General features: G+C 37.1%; 1 protein-coding gene across 8 annotated transcripts in view; it reads left to right on the top strand.

Annotated features, from left to right (window-relative positions):
- tjp1a (tight junction protein 1a) overlaps positions 1–13,890 on the top strand; it is a 111,485-nt gene that overhangs the window by 7,973 nt on the left and 89,622 nt on the right. For all 8 annotated transcript variants that reach the window (XM_016672451.1, XM_007554036.2, XM_007554033.2 and 5 more), the window contains exon 2: positions 5,998–6,211. In XM_016672451.1, the coding sequence (XP_016527937.1) occupies positions 5,998–6,211 (214 nt within the window). The remainder of the gene's footprint in view (positions 1–5,997; positions 6,212–13,890) is intronic.

The raw sequence follows: 13,890 nt of genomic DNA, 5'->3' as shown, positions 1-13,890 counted from the left end.
CATCGTCTGAGCCATGAGCTGACAATGTCTCTCTGTCCTTTGTCTCTTTGCGTTACAGTTGCTCTCATGTACTTTCACCCAATTCTATCCATCTGCTAAGAAGTAAAATACGTGGAGACAGCCTTTCTCGTGCATCTCTTTGTGCTTGGTTCATCTGCTTAGTTGCTACTTTGTCGTCTTCTTGATCCAACAAATTTTTCACATCTGTCTCACTGAAGGCAAAAATAAAAAATACTGAATGGCTAAAGACTTTAAAAGGTCACTGTGCATAAATAGGAAACAAAAAGAAAAGTCAGGGAAGATGTTTTGGATGCATCATCTTTTCCAGGTGATTTAGAAAATCTAAACAAAAGCAAACCCAACTTTAGCATTTAAGGAAAAAAAATGGATTAACATAAACTGTTGTAGTTGCTGAAGGTTTTGACAGGTCATCAAAGATTAGACTGTCCCTGTTGCATGTAGTCTCATGTGTTTTAAGAGCGTATGACTCATGAAGCTGTGTCACGATTTGAGGAGACACCTGCGTTTTGTCTGCACTCATCACGTAGGACACACCTCATGTTTTTTTTTTTCAATTCCTGTTGGAAGTTATTTCATCAGCATATGGAGCATGTTTGTAGGTCACCATAATGTTAAGTACGTTTGTTCTAGATCTTATCAAAGAGTATGTTTTGACTCCAAACAAAACTTTTATTGACAACTTTTTGATAGAGTGCTGCCACAGTTGATTCGTCTATCTCGGCATCACAAAGTGAGGCGGATTTCACACAGAGACAGAAAATACTAGATCCAGTTCCTGGAAAGAGCACCCAGGAGAATCAGCTCTGCAGCCCACACCAGAGGTGTCTGTGTTGAGCTTTGATTGCTGAGCTTCTCTGCTGCCGCTCTGTGGGTTTGTCCACGGTGCCAGCCATTCTGTAACTATTAATCTTTTTGTTTTCTTTTCACAATGCCTCGTTACTCGTAGCTTTGTGCAAAATTTCCTTTAATTGCAAATAGAAAATCAAGTGAGCAAAGAAGGAGTCACCAGACAGTATTTGCATACTTTATATTTATTTAACAAAATAGAAATTTTCTTTCATTCAGACCATTCTCTGTAAACCTGCCAGCTAGTATTGTGTGACAATATTAGTAAATGCTCCCACTAGCCTGTCTGCTAGCCATCCCACATTCAAAGTCCCTTCTTTCCCCATTCTGGTTCTTGGCTGAAATCCCGACTAAACCTGAACTGCTCCCATCACGCTGCCGAAAGAAAGGAGCTTTGTTTTGTGTTGTAATCAGATCTGACTATTTCCTTCAGCATAAATCTTTAACAGAGTGCTAAGCTGACATTGCTTAGATATAGTTTCACCTCAACCGTTGATTAGCTCGCTGCTGGTGAAGAATACAGGGTTTTAAAGAAAATGAGTTTCTGTTCAATCAGCACATTTTTATCTATTTTTTTTTCATTGTTTTTTCATTGACTGTTTAGTAAGCCGTGACAGAATATTTAAAACAAAGCTAACTATCTGAGAGTAAGCCACTATGGCGGAAATTACCATGATTTCAGTGGGGACTATTAGTTATCCATACTACAGCTTAATAATTTGTTTGAAAGAAGTCAGGGCTTCAGTCTTCAAAGTTGACTTGTTGAGTCGTTTTTCCGAAAAGGGTATTTCACCTTGTTATATGAGCAGGACAGCACGTATCTGTGGGTTATGTATCATATTAATCACATTAGTGTTTCTAACCAAAAAGGTCTTGTAGCCCATAGGCGGCGTTATTCATACACGTTCATTGTTTTCATCTTTTGTTATCGTTCTATTTCTAGTCCAGATGACGTCTCACAAGGGTTTCTGGGATGCATTCATGGGATTCTGAGATGAGGTTATATACATACACATACATGTATATAAAGCTCTGCTAGTGATCTCTTATTGCACAGCAGGGTGAGATTCTCTATTTTGGGCTACAGGCTCATGTAATATTCATACGTTTCACCTCTTACGTATTGCAGTTTGTGGCTAATGTCTCTTGTTACTACTTTATTTTTAGGCTGTAAAATGCTGCCATTGTCTGCCACTTGTATTGATGGGGGTCACATTGGGTGTGCTTTGTGAGCACACCCCGGCCTGTTTGTGGGTTTCTCCATATTTCTCCAGAGGCAGTGAAAAGTGAAACTTACTTCTGTCTGCTGAGAAGCTCAGGCCGTGTCTAACTCACCGGCTCAATATATCCTCGTGAAATCCTACAGCCCCGATGATAATAAATCATTCATAGGTCGGCAGCAAGTGAGAAGTCATACTTTCGCTTGTGAATATTTTTAATGTTTGTTTCTTGTTTTTTGCTGCCTCGCTGTACCAGAAAAAAAAATAAATAAAAAAAATAAATAAATTCAGCAGCCTTGCTTATCCAAACATATTGTGAACCACTGATATGTGTGAAAGCAGTTTTACTATATGAACGTCGTTTACTATCATAAACAAAGTACCAGTATTTTTGTGCTAGGTGCAGAGGTACTTGTCTTGACGCTCACATGTTGAGATGCTCTTCCTATAAAAACACCCTGTGAGCAACTTGTGAACTCTTTAAAGAAAATAAGTGAATCTTTAAGAATGTAGCGATAAATAACTGAAGACTGATTGAAGTCGTTTTTATATAAAAATGATTCAAACAGAAACAAGACATTTGTTATAAACTACATTAAGTCTAATGGCTTAAATTCATCTTTAGGTTTAACTGAAACATTTACATACAAGCAAGAATTTGTGTAGAAGTTTAGAACTTTAAAATATTAAAATTTCAAACTAAAAATGTGTGCTTGTCATTTATGAAAGTGAACTATATAGTTTACTACAAGAGTTGTCTTTGTTTTCTGCACTGTAAAGTCGACTGTCTTCCAGGTCCATATAGGTTTGGTTTATCTTAGAGTTATTGTAAATTCAGCTGAAAGACTAGGTAGTAAGTAGCTAAAAAAAATCCTCCTAAAAACACTACACTGCAAATAATAAAAAGCAGTATAAAATTTTTTGCACTGTAAATTATTATATATTAATGATTTACAGGCATCCCGAAGAAATAGTTTGGTCATCCAGTAGGTATGTGAATAATTTCATTTGCAAGAAATGGGCATGTAATATAGGTGTCACAATCTTATACTATCTCATCATTCAATTCTGATTTCTGGTGTCACAGTTCAATTCAAAATCAATTATTTTATTTTTATACAAAATGATTATTCATTATAATATCTGTTTCAGTCTTTGAGGTGCCTTTGCACACCTTTGATCTTAGGTAGTCCTGCGTACACACAAAATGGAGGCCAAGAGCAAGGGATTTGTTTCATTTTGTATTTTTTCCATCTATTTTGGGACATTTTATGTTGAATCTGAACCGTAGTATATAAGAATTATGATTCTTATTTTTTTGGCACACTCCTAATGTCTATCTGCAGCTGGCCACTGTGACGTCAGGAATCCTCAAATTGCTCAGCAATAACATGAGGCGACCACCTGGAAATCTAAACTGTGGCTTTGTAATACATCTGCAAAATATCTTATCAGTTTTCCTGACAGTTGTGACTCTGATGTTCCAGGAACTGCCTTTGACACATCATTCTACTTCCTATTTCCCCACCCACTCCCTAATGGCCATTGTAAATTATTGTAAATCTTGAAAATGAAATAATCTCACTAATGATCATAATTATCACAGGCTAATCCATTTAGGTGATTTTAACTTTGTTAGCCAGTTAGAATTCAGGTTGTGCTTTCTCTTCATCAAAGACTTACCAATATTGTATTGCATGATAAAAAATGCTAGAAAAATCACAGCTCTGTAACACTTAAGTGGTTTAATTAAACAGCGTGAAAATAGATGTTCACACCCGGTCATTTCAAAATTAACAAGAGGGAAAGCAGCTCAAATATAAATGTGACATCTTTACCTTTTTCTAATTTTAGTGCTACTGGTGTCACACATACTTGATATTACCGTTCTGAAGAATGAGACATGAAGGAAAATTGTCTTGAAAACAACTCTTTTGCATCTCATTTAAGAAGCATTTATAATGTTTGCATGTTGCATTGTTCAAAATTTTACATATGTTGTTACAGAAAATTAGCTTTTCTATGAAAACGCCCGAGTAACTAAAACATCTGAATGTGTTTCATGCCTCAGAGAGCTGGAGAAGCTGAACTTTTTCTCTCTCTCTCTTTCTCCCTCTCTTTTCTCTTAAGGCTGTTTTTGTTGTCAGATCTAATACTGTCTAATTCTTTGATAAAACACTTGATTGATGACTTGTCATTATGATACCATTCACACTCTTTTTTGAGATATGTTTGAAAAGCTGAGCTTCAGGGCTGCAGCTTGTTAATTTAATGTTGATACACTATCTGTAGTGCTACAGCAAAACAATATAAAATGAGTTTGAATTTTAAATAATGGTTTATTTACTTTTTTTTTAAATGGCATGACCAAAGTTATCAGTACTACAAAAGATTAACATTACTTCCAATCAGAAAACTAATCTCAAGGCTTAAAAAAATCAAGCTAAAATTATGAATAAGAAATTGTTATAAGTGTTTTGCTTGGTGAAAAAAAGATTTAACTAACTACGTAAACATGTTGGCCAATACTGTTAGCCTAAATTTGCTATGAATAACTTTGGGCTTAACTGTAACTGTTCTGATGTCTAGTTTGGTCTATAATTGTCTCCAGTCTTTTTCTCTCTTAAGCGAAACTATAATTAATGCCTTAAAGGAGGGAATTACAAATCACAAAAACAGAGCAAAAAAAGAAATAACCCTGAGTTTAGCCACTTTTAGTTACATTGGGTATTTTAATGCACGCAAGAAGCAAATCAGGGTTTTTTTGTGACTTCATAATGGAAGGCATACAAATGCTCCATACCTACTCTCCGTCTGCAGGCTGCCCGCTGACATTCAGCCCAATTATTCACACTTCCTGAATGCAGCAGCAGCCAACAGGAGAAGACGGCCTTTAAAAAAATAGACATCAATAAAAAACAAAACTAAACAATAAAAAAAAAAACTCTTGTTATTTTAATCCTGTAGGCGTTCCTATGATTTCCGTCAGATAGGCAGAGAGCCTGTGAGCAGTGCACAGTATAAATTGCTCTTTGAGGAAGTCATCTTTGTTGTATTGTAATGGATGGGCTTATGTCATGTTGAAGAGTTCACAGGAGACAGTGCTGTATATTTTAAGACTGCTCAGAGGTACATTTTAGGTTCGCTCACAAAATCAAAGCAGGAGATCCCTAACCACATTATTGTGCAGACTCCCTTCAGGCCTCTTTAACAGCCCTGACCTGTTGGGGGCAGGAGCACAAGAGGAGTGTTCTGACTTATTTGCTGATGAGAGTCGGACCATTGTCTTCATAAAGTCTCAGGAACAAATAAATGACCTTCCACCATGATCTCTACCTGTCTCACTTTCTCCATTTTGAAACCTTACTGGACATGAAATAAAATTAATTTTGCTCCTTTGGTCTTTTCATAAGTGATATTTAGGTGGGTGATAGACACCTAAGTCCTTGCTTGTGAAAACTTGTGGCAAATGTTCAAAACTATGCTTTAATACTTTGATATTTCTAAAAGGTAGCTTTTAGAAAAGACATTTTTTTTGCATATTTGTTAAAAATATCACTGTCATGAGAGTATAACATGAGACAGATAATCTTGTACATGAGATTGATTGACAGCATTAAGGCCCTCCTCCTGGTTCTGATTGGTTGCTTCTGAGGGAACGGTGCATTTCTGCAGATGGCAGCAAGACTACAGGAAAGACACAGAATATCTTGATATTTTTCATAGATTACCTGTTTCATATAACATTGTATCAACATAGTGACAGTTTCAACAAATATGTATTATTATTATTTATTTTTATTTTTTTTGTAAAAGTTGCCTTCAACAGATTTAAATTGTTTTTCTCAATGTTTTGGAAATACATGACCAGATTACTAGCGAGTATCTTTTTTTTTATGGCTTTTTGCAGGGTCACCCCACAAGAAGGAGATGCATCCCCCTCAGATGCTCCCGAGTCTTCTAGTGGACCAGTAGGTGCTACTGGTGGCGCCGGTGCTATAGCTTTGCCTGCCACCTCAACCCTCTCGTTGCCTCTGAGCCAAGCTAAACCTTCTCTGCGTCGCATCAAGGGTCGCATCCATCGCAGCAAGAGTCTGGACAGCATGGACCTGCTTGACTCTAACGTAAGGCTCAGTTATAAGGGCACTTTCCGATAAACTATCACCTGGAACTGATGTTTATTTTTGCGTAAACATATGTGCAACGGTGTGGAAATAGTTTCTGTTTGAGTGTTTATTCACAATTTAAATGAAGAGTGTCTTAGCCAATAAGAAATAATACCTTAAAGTCATGGATGTTACTCTGAGAACATTTACTGAATTAGATTTGCTGTGGTTTAAATGTTTTGTTTTTTTTTAATATCCTAATAGTTTCATTTACATTTATCATTTCTACACGCCACTCCATTAATACAACTGCACACATTCACACAGGATAACCTCTAGTTATGTAATATTTCTATGTTTTTTTTTTCCAGATGAGTACAGTTTAACACATTCCATATTTCTGTCTATGACTGATTTATTCTCATAAAAAGTATTAATCTGATAAAATGATTAGGTAAGCTGCTTGGATCTGAAAACCCTGCCTAACTCCGGGATTGTCCATTGAGCTGAGAACTGCGTTTGGCCCACTGGTTAATTCATGCAAACTTGTGTGCTTGTGTTGCGTGCATGCGTGTGTGTGGGTGTGTGTGAGTGTGCGTGTGTTAAATGTAGACAGTGTGGTGTTTGGGAAAGCCACCAGCGGTTTATGATGTAAAAGCATGCCAATCTATTGCTAATGCTTGCCTGGTGCTGCCTGGTTCTCCTGCCATCGCCACGGTACAAACAGATGAAAGTCTGCTTTCTGCACAGCTCTGCTAAATTTTCCTACCCCCTTTCTGCTTCCTTTATGCCTTGACCCTCTGCAGATGTCTCCTTTAATAAACGTTCACAGTGTAATGTCTCCTCATCCGCCCCCAACCTTCCTCTCCAGGTTGACAGCGTGCAGTGTGTTTGTGCTAGCGTTTGAGTCCGTGCACGCTCAGAGTGGGTGTTTGGTCGATTAGATGGCCTTAATTGGAAGTTGCCTGGTGAGTCTGTTGTAACGAGTCACTGTTTGTTCATCAACCTGTCTGTTGTTTGAACTGGAAGAGGACTAGTTTATGATGGTGCGTGTAAGGTAGGGAAGGGTTTTCAATTTAATCCATTATTAATTGGGAAGGAGGGTTTGGAGGTGGGCAGAGGAAGTCACGAGAGCCAGCGACAGGCTCAGGAAGTTTTTGCAACAGATAGATAGATGCACACACTGATTTTATCAGTTTGACTGACTGCTGGCAGGGTGTTTCTTGTCAGTTTTAATTCTGAAAGTGAGGCAAAAAAAAAAAATCTAATATATTTTTTAAGACAACCTGAATGCGTTGATGCGTAATACTTGGCTGTGAGCTGTCTGTTCTGAATGAGTTCTTCTTACCTTGCAGACAGCAGTGAAGCATGAGCAGATGGGCTGTCGGTAAGCGCCACAGGCAGCTAAACTAGATTTTTAATGTTTTTGTCATCTTCAGAAAGAAGAACTTGAAGCAATAATGAGAAACTTGTGGTGTACAGAGTAAATGTGGTGCTGTCTCAAAGTAATGTGATAATTTTATTTTAAGGAAATTGTGCTTTCTAATGCCTCATGTCATTTCACATCCATCCATTATACTTGATTGAAGGTATTTCCGGTCCTTTTTGAGTTAACATTTTAATATGCTTTGAAATTCTTTCTCATGTGTTGACCCTCCAACGCATGACTGCATGTCAGGGTAAAAGCTGCTGCATTTTGGGGTCCGTCCCAGACAAAAATGTATCATTATTTCCATGTACGTGCCAATATGTTCAATTTAATTACTGTCTTTTGATTGAGATGTAATACACAAAATGAAACCATTATTATACAAATGTCAAAAATGTGCATAACAAGCTAGTGTGATGTATATTCAGTATAAGTCTGTATTATGTGTCCAGCTCTACCTCGGCTTCTCAGTCGTTTTTTTAATCAAACTGCTTTGTGTGTTTTTCTCTTAACACCTATAGTAATATTTATATTTTTAAAAATGTATGTGTCACAGCTCAGGTGAGATGCTGTAGATAAAATCTTTCTTTGTGAAAGAATTATTGGGAAACCTTTGTGTGTGTGTTTGGATCTGTCACCATCCGCTGCGTCAGTTTTACCAATTTAACTCTCCGACGGCAAACATCAAACAGAATTATCCCTGGAAATTCATGTAGTGGGACTTCTGCTGTGACAGATGTCTCATTATGGTTCTTTTGTTCCGTCTTTATTTCTTTCTCAGCTGTCTGCTGCTGACAGTGGATATGGATAATGTCTCACTGAAGCTCACACACCAGGAAGGCACAGTGTAGAGAAAAGATAACCCTCATGAAATGGATAATTAACTCCAGCGATTGCTTATCTCTTCAGTTATATTTACATAATAGACGTTATATCAATCTCATTACATCAAATATTTCACCCTCTGTCTATCTGAAAGATAAATGTTCTTTTTCAGTGTAAATTACTCACTTTACAAAGGACAGGTAGGAACCTTTAGATTTAACTCAATCAATTTATTATTCTTTGTGTAAAGTAAACTCGAGATTTTTTGCTCATAATTTAAAATTTCTAAATCCTTCCCTTACATTTAAGGAAACATTTAAAAGACTTCAGAAAAGGTATTCAGACAGAGGGGGAGGAAACATAACCCTACTATTATCCTAAGGTCTCACTGTGTCAACTTTCAGTGAATTGGTCTGGGTCCCTTAGCCAGAACTCCTGAATGCCTCCATTGTTAAGTTCTTTAGAGAAAGAGTCTCTAACATTTGTTGGAGAAACACCTAAAAAAAATACAAAAAAAAAACATCTGTCTGGGGTTGTGGGGTGGTTAATCAGTCAGCAAATATTACATTCTGAACAGATCATTGTGTTTGCTCCTTTAGGCATCAATGACAAAAAGATTTGTCCAGAGTCAAACTCAGATTTTACCACCAAAGAGCAAGGAGAGCACACAGATATCCCCAAGACCTACATAATAAACAGCTGCACTTAATTTCTCATAAAATTCCTTTGTTTTGGCTACTCAATAATTGGTTCTCAGTGTATGCGTCTTTTTTTTTTTTAGTGCATTATTCAGTCAAGGTCATAAACATTCAAACACTGATTTAAAGTCTGTGGATCCTCTATCAAGGCTACAGATGCAGAGTTAAAAAAGGACGCCAGTGTTTGTTTCGTCTTACTGTTCCCTCACTCTGTGCATCAGTATCAACTGCTCAAGGCATGTTGCATAAATACATTAGCAGCCACTCTCTTTGCCTGCTGTGCACTATCACAGCATGTCCACAAGTGGAACTTTGAAGCATTAGTAATAAATGAAAGGAACAATGTCCCATAGAACGTCTCCCTCCCCTTTAACTTGCAGCTATATTTTTAATGGAAAAACAAAAAGAAAAAAATCTTAAAAGGAAAGTTAATCTGAAAACTCCTTGTTCAAGTTTCTGTGACTTACAATGATTGGATTTAGGTTGAGCTGCTGAAATTGTCTTGTAGTTTAAAGTAACTGTGAGCATGTAATTCACAGTGAAGTAAAACAGCTGTGAAAATCGTGCTTATTATGCGTGAGATTGTTGTCTTTACCCGATTGATTGTCTCTGCTTTATGCTTTCAGCTTGTCAGAATAGGACAACATAAACATGTGCATTTGTTTTGTTGAGTATATTTTATTTATCATTTTAAATACAATAGATTTCCATTATGGACTGAACACCTCACATGAACTTGAAATGCTGGGTAAAGAGACTGAAGTATTTATGAATACACGCTAGGACTAAATTCTGCTGTTCATTCGAAGAAAAGTGGCAAATATAAAAAAAATTGTTGTGAGACACATCAACTTAATCTCGGTTATAGCTATCTTAAAAACAATCCTCATCCATTGTATGGTTTATTTTCTGTGATGTAAACAAATTTACATCATTTTTTTTACAGTGAATGCAGCAAAACAAGATTTAGCCTCCACACTTCCTTGTACCCCTGGAATAATGCTACACTTTAACACGTGTGTCAGATAAAACCAGATCCCTACCAGCGACATTTCTTTATCTCATCTTCATACATGAGTGGTGTATGCATTAGCAAAATCATATTTAAGCAGAAAAATGGTTTCAAAAGCACACATAGATTTCAGTCAAAGGTGACCTGCTCCAAGGTGTGTCAAACTTCCTGATCTGCTGCCTTGGTGGTCACGCACCAGTGATCGCCTCCCCTTAAAACACCACTGACATCGGAAGTAAGAGATATTACAGTGATAAATGTAAGGTAAGACATGTAAAGGTTGGATGACTGATGACAGAATGGTTTGACAGCACGGCGCAGGGCGTTCCGATTAGATGAATATATTTTCAACGGATTGACAGGAGTGTCTGCAACCACCCTATAACTCATTCTGTTCATCCCAGGTTTTCCAGCCACAAAGCCATTAAATTGGATGCCACACACAAGTTGTTCATCTTAGCTGCATTGAAGCAGGTTGGTGAAAGTAAGGTCAATGGTTACATATGGGTGGCTGTGCTTTGGCCTTCTGTGTGCCTGCTGCAACAATGTATTTATTTTTATTGAAATCCGTAGTTGTATTGGACTTTATAGAGCATCTTGCTTATTATTGTTCTTATGATTATTATGAGAAATGAAAACTGATATCAGTCAAACTCTGTTGGGTCTACTCAGCTGCTAATGCTTCATCAAAACCAATGAAAATATACATTTGTCATGGTCTTAAGCAGCTAGAGAAAGCATTAAAACCACTGACCTGTATTCACTGAAGGGACAAGTGCTATTTCATCACCTTACAAAAGCATTTATACTACTTGCACATTTTGTCGTTTTAAACTACAAACTTTAAGAGCATTAAAATGAAATTATAAAAAAAAAATGCTTTGTGCAATTGCATGCAGCTCCCAGAAGCAATGCTCAGCTTAACCCAGTCAGACTGGATAGAGAGGATTCATGAACACCAATTGTCAATTTCTGTTTAATATTCATTTATCTAAACTTTGTTCCTTGGACTTTATGATGTTGTGTGTTCAGTAACATTCAACAATAAACCCCTGAGGTGTTCTCAGACCATCTGTATTGAGAGAATAAAGCATACATGAACTTTACTTACTAATTAGGTGAGTCTAAAGACAAGAAGGTATAAGTGTAGGATTGTTGGGGATTTTATGTCTTTTAATACATTTTCACAATGTGTTCTACTTTGTGTTGGCCCACCTTCTAAAATCTCAATGAAACACAATAAATGTTGTGGTTGTAATGGGAAAACATCTGACTTTTGTACTGTATTATGCCCCATGCATTCATTTGCTTGATGTAACTTGGTAATTTTTTTGTTGACTAGATCTATCAAATATGAAAAGTCACATTCTTTCTTGTTTCACACAATTTCATTTAAAGTGGTATTTGACCAGATAAATTAAAAATCACAAAAAACTGATGTTTTACTTCAAAGTTTTCAAACCCTGTAGCGTAGAAGTAGAGAATCTCATGGTTCATAACCTCTGTCACCCTTTGTCAGGCTTTGACTACATTTCATCCAGCCTGACAGGCGATCTGTCATCCACAGACATGAAGCGTTAAGTAAGCAGGACTCTTGCTCACTATTCTAGTCCCTTTGTGGATCTAACTCATGCGATTGACAGAGTGGCATTTTCATCAGGATTTCAGTGTGTCTCAGGATAGAGAACCCTTGTTGCCCTCCGTCAGTCAGTGTTTTTGCACCTAAAAGCTGCCAAAACAATCCTGATCCAGCAGGGCCTGGACACAGGACCTCGGGGAGTGTACCCTAAAGTCTGACACCACAATATTGACAGCTGAGCTTTTGGGTCCTGGGCTGAAGGACAGAATCTGTTCCTCAGCAGTTTTTGCTGTGTTGCGTTATACCATCATGGAGAACATTGCTGTCACCAGGGAGTGTTTCCATCACATGGTTGATCATAGCTCAGCTTCACTAGTGTAGTTCTTTGTGGGATTCCTCATTATGGGTTCAACTTTGTTTTATTTTAACTTAATCAAGTTTTCAATCAGCTGAAGCACAGAATGTCCATTCCTCTGAGAGTTTCCATACCGGTTAATGTGCCTCTAGTGTCGCATAAAGCATAATTGTAGCATAATTCATGTCTTCATATTTAAAAGTACGAGTCTGAATTGTAAAATAACAATTTCTCATCATAAAGAAGAAAAAAAAATCTCTTACCAGCTTCTGCCAACAAAATTTACAAGATATTTTGTGTTTAGTTCATTGACTGAGTCAGACAGTTTATACCTAAAGATGTTCTTCTCTGGGGTACAGAATGGGTACTAAACGGTATTGCTGGACATTCCCACATTGTTTATTGTTCCATAAAATTGTTTGAACAGATGAATAAGTCACTTTATGGAAAATGCACCCTTGGATAACAACAACATTTGTGGAGACCAGCACTTCTTGCTCTAACATCTGTGCTGCTTCCTTTTTCCCCCCCATGATATCACACCAGGAAGCAGGTGTTTGACACACTGCCTTAACTCGCATGCGTAAAATATTCATTTTAGTGTATATTAATATCAAAATTTGAAGAAAGTATAACAAAAAAAAAGTATAATATTGTTCTGGTGTGAACCAAATAGAAATATCTTAATTGATCTAAAACAGGGGAAGTTAATTCCGAATTAATTTCAGAGAGGGGGAAAAAAAAAGATGATGGAGTTTTTATACAACTGCATGTGCTAACATGTTTACCTATCTCTGTAAAGTCTGCAGAAATATATTATTTTAATTCAGTGTTACAGATGCACTTTCAGATTGTTTCCTCCTTGAAGAAGAGCTTGGTAGGATGCAAATGATTTTTTTTTCCTTTTGAAGAAATATTTAAATAATTCTCAAATTTTGATTACATACTTTTTACACAGACAGCCTGTGGCAAGTGCTTTTGATGTCATGACAGTTTATAATGTATTGTGAGCAAAATCTGATGTAAGAAACACATAACACTTTTATCTGCAAAAGATTTGTTTTTTGCATTTACTAGTGTTTTGATATGATGCTAAAAAAAATTGCAGAAACAAATTGCAAAACATTTAAATACAAATAAAATTAGAAATCTGCAAAATCATTTAGGTAAAATTGACAATTAAGACTTTTTGGCCCTTGTTTCTAGTCAGCCTAATCTATCAAAATTAGCATAACAATCCACTTACGTGTGTGTTCAGCAGCGCAGTGATGCTATTTTTACATGTCTGAAAGGTCTTCCCTGACATCTGGGACATTCCTAATTGTATTTGCCATTACCCGGCAGCAAATATCTGGGCCGTTCCTTCGGAGTACAGGTTTCATTTTGATCACTGTGATTCATTATGTTTTTAAAGATGTGGAGCCCTCTGCATAACGACATGCTCTCTGGCCTTAAGTTACATCATCCTGTGGCAGTATGCATTTATAATGTCAGGCAGGAAGGGCGGGCAAGATCAATGTTGACTCTATAGATAGATGAAGCGATGATCTACGGCTTCCTCAGCAGTAGCGTGAAAGCGAGAGGGCCATATTTAACGCGGGGTCATATGGAGCTGTTCACATTAGATTAAATGAATCAATCACTCTTGGTTTGTTGGCCATGCATGTGTGTCCCGTGTGTGTGTGAGACATCTTTGGTAAAGTGTCTTAAGGGATGCCTGTCTGCATACATCACCAGAAGTGTCCTCATATTAGTATGTCCGGCAGTCTGCCGTCCTCTGTGTGATATTGATTGGTCAC

Source organism: Poecilia formosa, unplaced genomic scaffold, assembly GCF_000485575.1.
Source record: "Poecilia formosa unplaced genomic scaffold, Poecilia_formosa-5.1.2 Scaffold61, whole genome shotgun sequence".
Taxonomy (NCBI): domain Eukaryota; kingdom Metazoa; phylum Chordata; class Actinopteri; order Cyprinodontiformes; family Poeciliidae; genus Poecilia; species Poecilia formosa.
Note: the sequence above shows the minus strand (reverse complement) of the source record. Positions and strands in the feature narration are given on the sequence as shown.